The 15,525-nt window shown below is 39.5% G+C and overlaps 1 protein-coding gene across 1 annotated transcript; it reads right to left on the bottom strand.

The window, feature by feature from the left end:
• Nucleotides 1–3,378: 3,378 nt before the first annotated feature.
• On the bottom strand, nucleotides 3,379–14,885 carry smc2 (structural maintenance of chromosomes 2). Its single transcript, XM_041786397.1, has 25 exons — nucleotides 14,556–14,885; nucleotides 14,195–14,344; nucleotides 13,982–14,104; nucleotides 13,864–13,902; nucleotides 13,652–13,762; nucleotides 13,507–13,551; nucleotides 13,159–13,392; nucleotides 12,806–12,955; nucleotides 12,478–12,711; nucleotides 12,125–12,284; nucleotides 10,764–10,881; nucleotides 10,160–10,298; nucleotides 9,919–10,038; nucleotides 9,614–9,818; nucleotides 9,279–9,414; nucleotides 8,189–8,313; nucleotides 7,865–8,058; nucleotides 7,611–7,754; nucleotides 7,218–7,292; nucleotides 5,083–5,202; nucleotides 4,741–4,941; nucleotides 4,534–4,650; nucleotides 4,200–4,360; nucleotides 3,956–4,103; nucleotides 3,379–3,848 (listed from the first exon to the last, which is right to left on the bottom strand). Exons 1-25 carry the CDS (start codon nucleotides 14,721–14,723, stop codon nucleotides 3,663–3,665), a joined length of 3,603 nt encoding a protein of 1,200 aa, XP_041642331.1. The 5' UTR covers nucleotides 14,724–14,885; the 3' UTR covers nucleotides 3,379–3,662.
• Between the last annotated feature and the right edge of the window lie 640 nt (nucleotides 14,886–15,525).

Here is a 15,525-nt window from a genome sequence, read left to right as displayed (position 1 = left end):
CACTTGTATCATCTCCCAAGGCAAACTGGTCCCGGGGGAGGGTCCAGACAAAGAGCGATTTAAAACATCCCTCATAACGCAGAACCCAAAGAATGGAGTCAGAAATCTTTTGAGGACAAATTTGAGAAAGAAAAGGTGTGTCTATTGTTCCAACTTAATGTTTCCATTTGAGATCTATTTTAGGACAATTGGTCACATGACATGAAAGCTAATGAAGAAAAAAAGTCAAAATTTGGCAAAAAATTTAACCCAAAAATGTTTTTAAGAAAAATGTGAGAAAAAAAGAGGTGTGTCTTGTTGTTCCAACTTAGTGCTATCATTTGAGATCTATTTTAGGACAATTGGTCACATGACATGGTAGCTATTGAAAAAAAATAAAAAATCAAAATCAAAATTTGGCAATAAATTTAACCACAAAATTTTTTAGGACAAAGTTCTAGAAAAAAAGAGGTTACTTACTAAGACATAGCTGTGGTCATTCCTGCAGCCACACAGGGCATTCTGGGTGTTTGCTGGCATTGACAATCAAAATTACATTTAGAGAGTATTCAGCCCAACTTAATTTTTTTTCAATTGTCTTGTGTTGAAGCCTGATGCTACAACTTAAAAAAATCATTTTTATCATTAATTTACACACAGTGCGCCACCATAACGAATTGAAAACAGAATTGTAAAATTTTTTCGCAAATTAAAAAAAAAAAAAAAAGAATTGAAATATCAAATTGACAGAGGTACTCAGACCCTTTGCAAAAACACTTGAAATTTACTCCAGGTAGGTGACATTTTGGCTTTACTGAACCGTAACAATGAATTCCTCCAAGCTCAGGCCTGTAGATTTCATTCATAGGTGCTTTGTCTCCATCTTGTGGTCATTAAAGCAAATTACACTGATCAGTGACTACAGCACAATAGATGACTGGCAGCTTCCTTGAAATATTTTGCAGATGTTTATGGCCTGTTCATTTGGTCTGGAGTAAGCCTTGTGTTGAGCCTTTCTCTCCGTGTCAGCATGGGGAAAAAAAGAAACAACATAGTGAGTAAGATAAAACAACTGAGTTATTCCATCAAAATGAAGAAAAATAAAGTTAGATTTTATCAAAACTCTTGGTTACAGCAGTTACTGCCATATACCTCTGAAATAAAATACAGCAAAGTCTGGTTTGACATGATTAAAAATGCATTTAAAATGTTTTAATATCAGTCATAATCAAAATATCTTAAAGCTGTATTTGCAGTCAAATCATTATCTTGTGCAAACATCAACATCTACCTTTAAAAAACATCAGACTACAACAAAGTGGTTAATTGTAATATTGTCAAATTATATGAGACAAGGTTTCACAGGACGCATCTGTTGTTTATGCTGGACAAGGAGTCCCTGCATGAGATTGGAGGAAACTCTCTGTGCCAGCCCTGCCAAAAGTGCTCCGGTGGGAACTGCGAGGTCTGAGGTCATCCTCTTTGTCTTTTAACTCTTTATCTTCGAACATGGACCCATATCTGGAGTCACCACTCTCTGACTCAGCCCTGTCACATCAGTCGCTGCTGTAGTCAGTTTCTTCTTCATCGATTCATCATCAGAGACCTTGGGTGGAAATGTTTGAATTAAGTTTTTTTTCAACAGAAGTTAACAAGTTGCATTAAAGTAAAATGGATTCAGCTTGTAAACTTGATTTGAAAGACATCATTCACTTGTTTGTTACCGATTGATTAATCTTTTTAAGGATCTCCAACAATTCCTTTTAGAGTGTAGTCCAAATTTATAGGAGAGTAGACCCCCTGATACATTTGTTGCTAAGTAAAAGTGCCAGGAGGTCATGGAGATGATACCTCCATCTGTTCTATTAAACCATAATGTCAGGCCTCGATGCGTGCTTGATGTGGACTCTTCACTACCTGGTGCCTACAAACCATTCACTCATGGGTGGTCCATAAAAAAAATGTATTTAAGTAACAACTCGCTCTTGTGAGAAATGCAATTTGCAATTTTACATCACTAAAGAAAAAAAATGTTTCAAATGATAACATTTGGCTTAAAGCTAACTTTCATACATGATACAAACAATAATGTAGCCTAAACATGGTCCTGATTATATATTTGTATAATTTTTGCACTGTGTGTTTTATAAAGTCTACAGGTCTGTTACCACAGCCACAGTAACTTGTAAAGGCCAATAATAATTTTTTATTAAGTTTGCAAAAATTTGTGATGGAGAAAAAAAAATCTAAAGATTAATTTTTGTTGTCAAATCTGACTAGTTTTGGCCCATGCTGTGGAAATACAAACACAAAAGATATGTCAATAAGCAATCAAGACTTGACAGATGGATTTGTTTCACACATCCATGGAAAGGGCAGAGCCTATGAAAAAAAAAAAAAACCTTGGCGAGTGATTGGATTAACATTTTGTCACATCTTTACGGGCCAATCAGAGCAACAAAACACGTGACGTAGCCGCTACCAAGGTGCGCCCCATACCGAGGAGTACTGCATAACAGGAACCATGGTGACTGTAGACATGTCAGTACATGACTTTTGCTGTTTTTGAAAAGTACAACACAATTCTGTTCTTGGTTCTTTTAATGAATAAATGTTGTCAAGTTCTGATAAAACTTTTCTTTCTAAAAAGAGAAATGGTTCTTATGTATCAAGTGTCCTCCTTATGGAGGTGCAAACATTTTACATTGTGTGTTTCCACATATTTTGTCTGAAGTTTCTTCTGTCTTGCTAAACAGTCATAAGACATGTGGCCATTATGAACTGGAAAAGCACTCAGAGAGTGCAGACCTCCACCATCAGCCCTATCTCCTAATAGTGAAGAATCCTTTAAAAACATTCCTGGATCGAGACGGTGATCCAGATTACTTCCTCCCTGGTGGGGTGGAGACATAGTGAGACAAAGCATTGGCTTCGCTAAGTGTGGAATGTCACGGTGGAAGCACCCATGGTCTCACCGGACACAGAGGGCAGAGCGTGAATATTCCTTGTGAGCATTGTGAGTATTCTCGCTACAATTCGCTGTTTTTCTCTCTGTAACGCTCCGACTTGTCTCCTCGACCAGGCGTGTCTTTCAAATTCTATAAACTCCAAAACTTTGAATAAGTTACTCATGTCTGCCATCTCCTGGTATAAAGTGGTAACAGCACAGACCACCACCATTAGCCCTATCTCCCAATAGTACAGAATCCTTTAAAAAATTCCTGGATCCAGATGGTGATCCGGATCAGTCCCAAAATATAATCAGTTCTTCCTCATTCCATTTCTGACATTTCCTGAAAATCCGTCCTTGACTTTTGAGTTATGTTGCTAACAAACTAACAAACAAACCCACCCGATCACACAACCTCCTTGGCGGAGGCAAAAATAGGAGTCAATTGATAACACTTGACTGCTTTATTTAGTAAAATAAATGAACGCAGTAGCTGCACATAAAATCCTGTAGCAGAAGAGCACAAAAACAGAACAGTAAAAGGATGGTTTAGAAAATCTAATAAATTTACAGATTAAACCTGTTAAAACTCCCAGAAACAAAGAAAAGGAGAATATACACATTGATTACTGATAATATTAACAGATGCCACTTCCTCATGTTAAGTGACAGGAGTTAAAGAAAGCTGTATAAAAGAATTCAAAGCAACTATTGGGCTATTTCAGTGCTACGATTAGCTGATGAGCTGTTTGTTCCTCTTGTCTTTTAGACGAGCTTTCTCTTGGCCTTTCTGAGGAAGATTGGCGTCACTCTGGCTGAGTGCAGTCCGTGAAACTGTGGACATGCCGTCGACAAACTTGGTCTTGAAGAGGACGTTGGCGTTGGTGAACATGCCGTCCTTAAGAGACACCACAACAAACTGCAGGAGAGGAATAAATTAAGCAGGTTTTTCATCACATTTAGTTAGAGGAATGTGTAAGAGATTCAGCACAGATTATTTAGTGTTAAATATGAGTATTAACTAACCTGCGAGTGTCTAAAATGTGTACGCAGCATCTGTCCAATGTTCTGTGTATGTGACAGATCTAGGGCAGCATCCACTTCGTCCAAGATGTAGATGGGGGCAGGTTTGAAGAGCAGCATGGCCAAAATAAGAGACAAAGCCACCAAGGATCTGAAAACACAAAGAGGAAAATCAACAGACTCCATCAACATCCATAGAAAGTATATAGAGAACAGAAATAAGTCAACTGTAACAGTCCCTGCTGACCTTTGACCTCCGCTGAGCTCAGTAAGATTCTCCTTCCAAGTGTTACCCAAGGCCACCTTGAACTCAAGGCCATCCAAGACACCACAGCCCTGAGGAGGAGCCAGTTTGGCTGTGGCCCCTGGTAGCAGAGTGGAGAAAATCGAGCCAAAGTCTTTGTTTACCTGCAAAGACAAGCAAATTATGGTGTTAGAAGTTACAACTACAGAGTTCAGGTCAAATGCAATAAAAAAAATGCAGCAATGAAAATTAAAGCTATATTTGTCCATGCATTCCAGTGACAGCTGAAACAAAGTGATTAACACCAATATAAGAAAAGAAATGATCCGCTTCACACCTTCTGCCAGGCCAAGTTCAGAGCCTCATTTTTCTTCTGGTCCAGCTCCTCAATGGTCTGCAAGATCTTTGCTTTGTCGTTCTCCACAATCCTCTTCTTCTTCATCAGGTCATTGTACTAAAAAAGTAACAATTGTGTTTAAATTTAGTTGACCTATTTGTTAAGACAGCCACCTCTAACTCCCTTCTCTGTGTTTCTACCCCTCACCCTCTCTTCTGCCTCGTTCAGCATGTTCATGGCTCTCTTGTTGACATTTCTCTCCAGCTTGTTGGTGGTCTCCTCCAGCTTCTTCAGCCGCTGACCGGCTTCTTTTGGGTTGTTGGTCTTAAAGTCGTAGGATGTGTTTGGCTGGCCGAAGAACTGACGCTCTGATTGGATCCAGTCGTGTTCCTCCAGCATTCGAGACACCTGAGGGAGAAATTAGACCAACAAAAAAGGGGATTAAGATTTATTACTGAGCCCTTACCTTGGCTGAGAAATTAAAATCATAAAAATATCCTAATGAATTATACGGACTAAAAGGAGCAAATCAACAGTATGTACATGTACCTTGTCAGCAGCATCCTGGGTGTCCTTGCGGTGCTTACTAATGTTGTGCTCCAGTTCCTTGATCTTCAGCTGGACTTCATTGTTCTGCTCCCTTATTTTATTGGCTTCTGAACTCTTCGCCTGGAGTAAGATTCAAATATTTACATTTAAAGATAATTAATTTACTGAAATTCTTATATCTAGGACTGGCTATTGATGAACACCTGACAATCAAAAAAGGAGAATTTCAATAAGAATCTGTACATAATAAAGTTGAATTATGTTGTGATCTTAGACAACTGAAACACAGAAGTATAAATCTTGTGTTTGTCCTATTATGGATTATGGTGCAGGGGTTTGGGGTAATGTAATCGATTCAGATTTGAACAGTTCAGGAAAGAGGCATTTGCTGCTTTTTGGATGTGCATAAAAATGCCCCAAAGCATGCATTAAATTGAGGCATATGGGCAACATGGTGCGATTGTGGAACAGACACATCAATATGACAGACAGCAGACTGACTAAACAAATGTTTTACTGGGACATGTCTAAAAATTATTCCTGGACTAGAGAACTAGCAAAAACACTCCTATGTTTATAAAGGTCGAAGAGTTTCTATCTTAACCTGTATATGCATGAGGGTAATCTAAGAAGCGTTAACACTGATCGCCAATAGCGTCAGGCGCTATGAGCAACATATACGCGAGGAATAAAAGGACAAAAAGGATTGTCCACCAGTACATGATCCCAGATGAATGAATTTTAAAATGATAAAATGATCATCAGGTGACCTGCGGATGTGCCGCTCAGTCATAGTCCGATATTCACGGCACACCTGCCCCCACACACCTGTGAGGGACCGTGAGTATTCCTGCCTGCTGTGGTGAGAAAATCAAGAGAGTTGCTGTGGACATGAGCCCAACTGTCGCTAATTTTAACCACATAATCCACTGGTTTGTCATTTTGCAGCCTGATATATGGGAGATAGCAGGCTTTGCTACATTACAAGAGACAGACTTGTTGCGAGAAATTTATCATAAATTTGTATGCATTTGCTTCAATCTCACGCCAAAATTCAGCACTCGTTCAACTATCATGGACGTAAAACAAGCGGGACATCGATCCACACACAACTTTAGTGGATAAACCAGCTGCACTGGAGAACACAAAGCATCCCAGCACACATGTGACCCAGCTCTGACACGGGGAGGAGAAGGCGGGGCTCTCTGGTCAGTGAGCGTGTAGGTCTGCTCATAACAAGGACTCAGAAATTAAATGCATTCGTGTAAACAAGATAAATAACACAAGGCTATTTAGTTTGTTCAATAAAGGGACCTGCTCTACAGGAAAGGTATCCTTAAATTACTTCTGTTGTGATCTGGCACTTGATATAAAATACAATTAAATAAAATTAACTCGACCTTTGGGGGGCTGGGGGGCACTTATGTAATATAGGGGAAACACTGCCATGCGTTTCATTTTCTTATTTTGGCAAATTAAACTGAGCCATTTTTTGTTTTTACTCTTTTTTTAAGCATCTTTTAATTTTCCCTAAATTTCATTTTATTCTATTTTAAATTTCATTTTGTTATTTTATAGATTTTAACCTCCAGTGTTTACTCACTGCAAACTCAAGATAGCATTTTCCCAATACGCAAGTTCCTGTTTATCCTGTTTATTTATGAGATATTTGCTAACGTTTTGTATAGATTGCAGGGTGGGAGAGAGGGGATGGGTGAGGTCATGCTCTCTTTTATCTACTTTCTTTGTGGGTAAAGAGCTTTATGCTACATTTGTAGTTTTTCACAACTAAGGAAAGATCCCTGAATGGCTTTTGTTTTTATAAGGATACTATTTCATTGACTGCCGTTGGAGGACAGTTCCTATGTTGAGGCTGCTCAAAAAAGGACTGAGTCCTTCAAACAGAGAATTTTCAAGGATGCACAAATGTATCATCTGCTTGCAGAAATTACCCACAATCTTATGGGCACCATTTTCCTTCTCTTCAGAAAACACCATAAATATATCTTCATCATAATTTTATAGCATCAAAGTGAGGCTGGACAGGTGAAAGCAGCACCACAGACTATGATTATATTATATGCTGAATATGATAGACAGAAATAAGATACTTGCTAGGAATAATATTCACTGACCTTAAGCTCTTTGTCCTGAGCCATTATCACTTCCTTCTGTTTGGTGAGCTCGTCCTGGGCTTTACGTACAGCATCCTGTACAGAAAGAGAAAAAAAGAGGCAGATGGATTAGGAGAGATGGACACACAGATAAAGAGAGGGGTGTTGTAAAGCAGGAAGTAGAAGAAAAACAGAAAAGTAGATGATCATCATGATAACTTCTTGTCCTGAAGTGGAGCTGTGATGAAAAATGTATAAATCAGTAACAACTTCTAATGACTGACAATGAACTGGGACTTAAAGGGACAGTCACTCTCCAAAATATTAATCTATTAACTATTATATGGTACGTTTAAAGTTTGGGAGAGCTGCAACTGCTCCCAAAAGTGCGTGCTAAATGAATGATAGAAGTACCTTGTTCTGTGACACAGTGCAAGCCATGCTGTCTATCTGCTCTTGGATTGCCTTTGTTGCTTCATCAACAGCCTGAATCTGCTGCTCATAACCAGCCTGCTCTCTCCGCAGCTCCTCTAGCTCCAGGGCCACAGCCTCAGACTCCTGTTTGAAGAAGCAAAAGCACATGATTCCAGTTTACTAGAATATGGCTACAATGGGCAGAAATGGATCAAATACAATACTGAGAAATATGACTGACAGTGGCATTTTACCTGCTGCTTCTGCTTCAGTTTCTTATTAAAAGCATCTGCTTTGGCCTTGGCTGCATTGAGTTTCTGCTGAGCCGCTTTCAGCTCTTTCTCCCTCTCTGCCTCAGCATTCTTCATCTTGTTTTCCAGTACCTTGTACTTCTCTTCAGCCTTTTTCTGCACCTCCTTGGTGTGGCGCAAAGTCTCCTCGCTCTCCTCTGTACAACCAAACACACCACATAATTATGAAAGCCATTTAAGCTGTAAACATGGATTATTTAGATTTTAAACCAATGTTTGAAGATATCTAAAGTGTTATCTAAAAGCATCTTTGTACAGGATTCTGACCAATAGCCTTGCGCAGCCTCTCCAGCTCCTCTTGCTGCTGGTGGAAGGAACTCTGCTGCACTTTGGCCTGCAGAATCTGCTCCTCCTCCACCTTCAACTCATACTGCTGCTTCAGCTGGCGGTACCTTGGGGGGGGGGTTGGGGGGTGGTTATGTAGTAATGTGAAGTGATAAGAGAAAATTAGAGCTAGGATACTGCAAGAACAATGTGAACTCAAGTTGCTGGGCAGGGAGATGGCATGATTTAGCTACTTTGTGTTTTCAAATATTTTGGCAAGAGAGCTGAAGGGGAACTCGAGCAATAAACTAGTAGGGGATTTAGCAGTGTAGAAATATTGACCTATCAGCACCCCCTAGTGTACAAATGATGAAAAGAAAAAAATGACACCTTCCAGATTATTTTCAATGTAGTTACACATTTTACAGAATTGTAACTTAGATACAATACTATATAAAACAAATATATCAACATCAGTATCCATACCAAAAACAGAACCCAAAGAGCAGAGCAAAGAGAGGTACCGTGCAGGATGAAGAGTAGCTTCATGAAAACAAAATACAGCTCTCTCTTGAAAGTTTATATGGAGCTATGAAAATATCCACAAGTTGTTTATAGAGTAACTGCCTTCAAATGATCAGATAATACTTTATTTCTCTGTTCTATTCAATGCCAGCACCCACTCTTAACTTCCTCTCCATGTTACCAACTGGCAGCTCTCTCTCCTGCTCACAGCAACTCTTTTGAGACCATTTCACATAACAGGGATAGTTTAGTTAAAATGTGAGGTACTGAAAAGCTGTCATTTTTTAAAAACCTTATTCAGCAGAATAAAAAGCTAGAGAGTTATTTCTGTCATAAACCAATACACACGATCCATCCATTTTCTACACTGCTTATCCCATTCTGGGCGCAGGGGGCTGCAGCCTGGACTGGTCACCAGTCAATCGCAGCGCTGACGAATAGAGACAAACATCCAGGCACACTCAAACTTACCGACAATTATGAGTCCAACACTCACTAGCTTCGCTAAAATAATTGTTAGCTGAAATTACACCAACTTCAATTTCAGTTTTAATTTTGCGTCACATACTTCTCTGCGATTCCCTTGAGGCTAGACAGCTGTCGTTCAGTTTCCTGCAGATGGGCTTCTTTCTCATTCAAATTGTCCCGAACTTCCTTCAGCTCCTGCAGGCTGGACAGAACAGATGCCGACTGAGAGCGAGCACCTGGATTAGGAAAAGCAGAGCGGAAAAAGGTCTTAGTTTTAAATGACAACAAGGTAATTGTATGTGTATGAGGAAATTAAAAACATAGCTGTTGGTAAAATGTTATTCTTGTTATGTTGTTTTGTTTTCCCTACAAGCTCCCCCTCACCCCACCTTGCAAACTTCATAAAACTGACATATGGACTCCCCTTGTTCTCACCTCCACTCAAAGTTCCCTGAGGATCAAAGATGTCCCCACCGAGAGTGACAGTCTTCGTCATCACCTGCTTATCAAAAGCCACTTTTTTGGCATTGTCCAGGGTGTCACACACTAGGGTGGAGCCAAAGACATACTCCATGGCCTTACGCAGGTCAGATTCATAGCCTACCAGGGACAGAGCTGTGTGGACGTTGTCTTCCCCGACCTGCCAGCCAAGAGAAAACAGACAGAAGAGTTTACCCAGTGTCAGAAAGAGGCTTCCTCATGTTTTATTTTCTGAATAATTCAGTATTTCAATCCCTCACCAGGCCTTTGGCAGCACTGACCACTCTGTCACTGAGTGTCTTGGCAGAGATCTTGTTCAGCGGGATGATGGTGTATCTACGTTGAAGCTCTCCCTTCTCCAACAGCTTCTTACCAGTCACCTAGTAGAGACCAAAGTTACAGAAACAACTCATCTTAGATTAACCAAACTTGGTCTGCGGAAATAAGTTAGTGCATCAAGTAAATGCACTAAAATAAAACACTTCCCAATAGCACACCCACCTCTGTGTCGACCACAATGTTATAAAGACGACCTCCTGCAACGACCTCCAGTCCGGTTGAGTAAGAGACATCACGGACTGTGATCAGATTAGCTAGCAGCCCCTTTACTTTGCTGCGGTCCCATCCTCGCTCTGGGTCCCTTTATGAAAGAAGTATAGAAGATGTTGAAAATGTTGCTGAAATTCAGTGAATTTTGGTTTTAGAGACAAGTCTGTCAGTAATTTTCTACTTTTTACACACTAAAAGTTAAAAACAGGTTCTGTGGCAAAATTGTTTACCATATCTTTACACTCATCAATCACTTAAAGTATAATATAATGGCTACTGCTATAACTGCTCATTAACACAAATATCTAATTAGACAAATATTCGCTATTTAGTGACCTGTTTCCCCAATTTTAAATCACAGTTTGAGTGGATCACCTCAACAATCTCTGCAATGCTACATGCACTGGCTGCTGCCATGTAATTGGTTGATTAGATTTTTGCATTAATAAGCAGCTGAACTGGTGTACCTAATAAAGTGGTCAGAGAGTGTAGAAATATCTGATCCAAAATACAGTACAGTGAAGGAAATCAGTCAACACATTAGATAAATTCTTACTTGTATTCAAAGCGCAAGTTAGGGAAGCGAGACATAAGACTCTCATAAGTCTCTTTGAGTTTGGAGACCTCTCTGGACAGCTGCCTTCTCTTCTCCAGGAGACTCTCCTCCTTCCCATCTGCATTCACAAAAACAATTTATGTCATATAACAAATTTAGAGTGCAGATGCTATTTGCATCAGCAGAACCTGTGTTTTCATTTTTTCTTGTAGAGTTCACCCTTTCAACACAAGTTTATATTGGTCTCAGAGGTCCCCAAAACATGCCTGTGAAGTTTGTTGCTGAAAAAATGCTCCAGTATGTGATTTCTGTATGTCTAAAAACCCCTCTGTTTCAATCCATTTCTGTGTCTGTGGCTTTAAATGTTAATGAACTGTCTGACTCCATCCCTCTTGGGAAATGGATGTGGCTCTGGCAATGGGCACATATTTTTGCTAGAAAAGCAGAAAAAGTGTATTTTGCATAATATGTGACCTTTAAGGAATACACTGCAACTTTCAAATCTTAGCTTGTGTATTTGTCTAATTCGTGGTAACATTACAATGTTATGTTTAGCTAATCAAAAGAAATCACTTTCAGTTTTTCTCAACTCTATTTTTTCAAAAAGGGATACATTCATACAATTTTTATTTTTGTTTATTTATTTATTTTTAAAAGTCAAAATAAGAGTAACAGGTCAGTTCTACAAGAGAGGAGCAGTGCTGCAGAGTTCCTAATGCATGGGAGTTTATTGAAGACTTTGGAAGATGTGCCGTATTGAATGCTATTGCAGTAATCTAGTCTCGATGTGATGAAGACGTGGATTAGGGTTTCAGCTGCAGGGAAGGAGGGTAGTGGATGGATGCAGGCTATGTTTTTTTAAGAAGAAAGCTGTTTTAGTTGGGTGGCGTGCTGATCAAATGAAAGGTTGCTGTCAAAAAGTATGCTAAAATTGTAGATGCGAGGGGAGGGAGATAGGGTGGATGTGCCAGTTTGGAGGGTGAAATCATGATTTCTGATTTATTGTAACTAAGTGAGTGGAAACTGTCATTCATCCAGGTATTTATAGCAGCAAGGCAGTTGGTTAATACAGAGTGTCTGTCTGTGGTGATGGAGGAGAAAGAGATGAAGAGTTGAATGTTGTCTGAATTATTGAAAATATTGGCAAATATCCATTTATGTGCATCACTAGTTTTTTTTTTGGATGTTTTCTCAGGTATTTGTTTAAACTATCTCAGTTGTGCTAGTATTTAGGACTTCTGCTTCAGGGGCTGCAGATGAAAGATGTGTTAAAATCCATTTCCTTCTTTTGAGACTATTTCCTTTAATATATGATACATATTAAAGTCAACTAAACTTATTTGCTTACTCATAAACAGTACCTTCATAGTTAAGTTTGGCTAGCTCAGCCTGCAGTTTTTCCCTGTTGCTCTTGACAGCCTGCAGGGCATCTTGGTCTTTCTTGTAGCCACTGTCCATCTTTTTCACTTCAGCCTGTTTGGTTTTAAGCTCTGCCTGTGCATGCTTCAAGGTCATCTGGGCCTGGATGAAAAGGATGACAGAGAAAGTTAATGAAAAGTCTTTTTAATTGTCAACATAAACTTGGGCTTTTTGGGCACCTTTTACAGTTCTGTGCATACTCAATGTCTCTACTTCTATTAAAATAAAACTGGTATGCTGAAAAGTAATAGTGAAAAATCCCATTTCTGGCAGATATGTAAAGTTCATCTCTCACCTGCTTTGCCTCGGTATCAGCCTTGCTCATTTCGTTCTTGCAGGTCATCATCTGTCCAGCCAGTGTGGCCTCCTCTCCATCCTCATTGGAGGAAAGGCCCGCAGACACAGCCCTAAAATGCTGCTCAGCTGTTTCGAGAGCTGCACTGTCTTTCTGTCCCTCCTCCTGTAGAGTCTTAAGCTGCTCTGCCATCTTGGCAACCTCCTTTTCTTTCACCACAAGCATTTTCTTGTCCTAAAAATGAAGAATTTTAAACAAGAACTTCAACAACTGATTCACCAAGTCTACATGTCACAGGCATATATTCATTGAAATATTTATATGTTACCTCCTCCATACTCTTGACTAGCTCCTTTCTTTTCTTGGCTTCATCTTTGACATTCTGTTTCTTTAGATCAAGAGCACTCTGAGCTTTAGCATCCACTCGTTGCACATCAGCTAGAGCCTCCTCCAGGGATTTTAATACTCCATTCACCTCCTAAGGAAAAGCAGAAAAACATCAAACACCAATTATAACCGATCTTCCAAGAATAAAGGTAAAACATTTTAAATGGTTCTCAAACAGCTACCAAGTATCCGTTTAGGAAAAAAGGTATATATGTTCAGGACTAGCTGATATTCAGCATATAAAGCTCACAGTCCCAAAGAAGTCTTCAAAAGCCCCCTTGTCTTTCAGTGTACCTGGTCTTTTTTCTTTTGTAGCTCCTGAATCTGGGCTGAGAGTTCCTTGACTTTGCTCTCGTTCTCTGCCATGCAGGCTTGCATCTTGGTGATGTTATCCTGAATCACCTTTAGATTCTCTGCTGACTTCACCTTTGTTTCCTCTGCACACACAAAAAGCCAAGCCACGTACAGCCGGGACAAGTGCTGGATCTCACGCATCAGCTTCTGGTACTCCAAGTATGAGGATCTCTCCTACAGAAGAAAATACACCAAAAAGGGCTTAATCAACAAATGTGTACTGGAACATACTCTATGCTCGCCATTATATCAAAGACAACAGGATTTTTTTATTTTCCATACACCTACCTCTTGCAGTTTTTGCATGGTTGGAGTAATTTCTTCATCCAAAATCTTAAATAAATAGTAAACAAAGAAAGAAGATGAAAAATGCATAGTTTGCTGCAGCTTTTAATGACAGAAGGAGCAAAATGTAAAAAATAATTGAACATACAGTCTGGATCTCTTTCAGCTTAGCCTCCTTTTTCTCAATGGTCTTTTGAGCACTAATCTTCTTGCACTCATACATCCTGGTTCCCGCAGCCTCCTCAATCATGGCAAGGATCTGTAAGAACATTGCTGCTCCTTAGACAACTTAAAAGGCAGGAAAATACTTGTGAAAAGTGTTGATGGTGAGGCAACAGACAACATGTCTTGTGTTTTTACCTCTGGTGGCTTCATGTTCAGAACTTTAGTGATCCTCCCCTAAAATATTAGAAGCATCATATAATATTAATGATAGAGAAATCATAACCAGGCATAATGTTACAAGTGCAAGACCGACCTGCATGATGAGAAAATGTGGGTTGTTGACGTTGAGGCCTACAGAGCAGAACAAATCCTGCACTCTTGTGTTGTTGGCATTGACTCCATTGATGAGGTACTTGTTTCTGCCTCCAATCACCACCTTTAACAAATTATAACACAACCTCACTTTTGGTTTTACAAACATTAAAAAAAACTAGTGACTTTTAAAATCAAGGTTTCTTTTGCAAACCTGTCTCGTGACAGTGATCTCGTCATGGGTTTCAAACCCCAGAGGACTCTGGCTTTTGTTGGTGTTGTCAAAGGTGATAGACACAGTGGCTTTGGTGATGCCACCCTGTCCGTTTTTGTAAACCAGGTCCTGGAGGTTCGAGGCTCGCACCTATCAGTAAACAGAAAAACAAAGCGAGGTTTAAGGGAGAATCAGTGCGCTAAGCGACAACTATAGTAAAATCAGGCTTTAACATGCTGATTAAAGATTGAAACAAGCGACCGTATCACCACTGACAAACCAAACTTCATAGTATAACTAATAACAGGTCAACAGGAAATGCAGTTTTCATCATGAAGCATAAATAAATAAATGTACTTACATGGGTGAGATTGGAAATGCCCAAAAGGAAACATATCGAGTCTAAAATATTGGACTTGCCGCTGCCGTTCAGTCCTGTGATGGCGTTGAACAGCGGATCAAATCCGTTGATTTCGGTCCTCTGTGCGTAGGATTTGAATCCTTCAATAATAACAGACTTGATATGCATTTTAAAAGTTGTCCTGTTTTTCTCTCCGCAGGTTCCGGAGGCAAACGCGTGCTATCTGACTCAAAAAATAAAATTAAAAAAGTGGAGACACAGGGATACAGACCCGTGTTTACAGCCGACAACAGGGGAGCTGCTTTTTCTTTCCTGTAACTTGAATTTTGGCGGCAGGCATGGCGTCGTTAGTCTGTCCGGTCCGTGCCGGGGACGCGGAGAGAGAAAGCGTCGTATCTTGAAGCGAATTTCAAAATTTCAGCGTATTTGTTAAGGAATGGGTTCTATATATCTAGAATATTATTACACGATTTATACCTTGTGGCGCTACCAATATTTTTATGTTTGAATATTTATTTTCGACAGGCATTGCAAGGGCTACTAAAGGTCTTGGAGTGTTTTGGCGCCACCTGTTGATAACGAGCCAAACTACAAGTAGAATTCAAGAGCACGGCTGTGTACTGTTTTTGGTAAGATAGATTATTTAAAAAAAATATAGTAGCTTTTGCTTTTATCTCTATTATTAAAACAAACAGCCAGCCATATTTTACTTTCTATAATGGAAAGGAGAAACAAACACGGGACTAGAGAGCTTCTTGAAGCTAATAGTATTGGTAAAAAGACAGTGCTCCAGAAAAATATCAAAAACCAAGGCAAGTGTCTTTACCAAACAGTAAAAAGCCTTTGATGAACTGGTATGTTCTTTAAGTAGAGCATTAACTTTAATGAAGTCAGGTTTTGCTCATGCTCTACTAAAAACATGCCAGTTTAATAAAGGCTTTTTACTTTTTTGTGAAGACAGGCACCTTGG

Source organism: Cheilinus undulatus, linkage group 4 (assembly GCF_018320785.1).
Source record: "Cheilinus undulatus linkage group 4, ASM1832078v1, whole genome shotgun sequence".
Classification (NCBI taxonomy): Eukaryota; Metazoa; Chordata; class Actinopteri; order Labriformes; family Labridae; genus Cheilinus; species Cheilinus undulatus.
Note: the sequence above shows the minus strand (reverse complement) of the source record. Positions and strands in the feature narration are given on the sequence as shown.

Excerpts from the sequence above, each read along its gene's own strand:
- smc2 (XM_041786397.1), bottom strand. The coding sequence starts at position 14,723 with ATGCATATCAAGTCTGTTATTATTGAAGGATTCAAATCCTACGCACAG. Across the intron at positions 12,285-12,477 it reads CTGATACCGAGGCAAAGCAG|GCCCAGATGACCTTGAAGCA; the intron begins GTGAGAGATGAA and ends CTTTTCATCCAG. Across the intron at positions 8,059-8,188 it reads GAGGCTGCGCAAGGCTATTG|AGGAGAGCGAGGAGACTTTG; the intron begins GTCAGAATCCTG and ends TTGGTTGTACAG.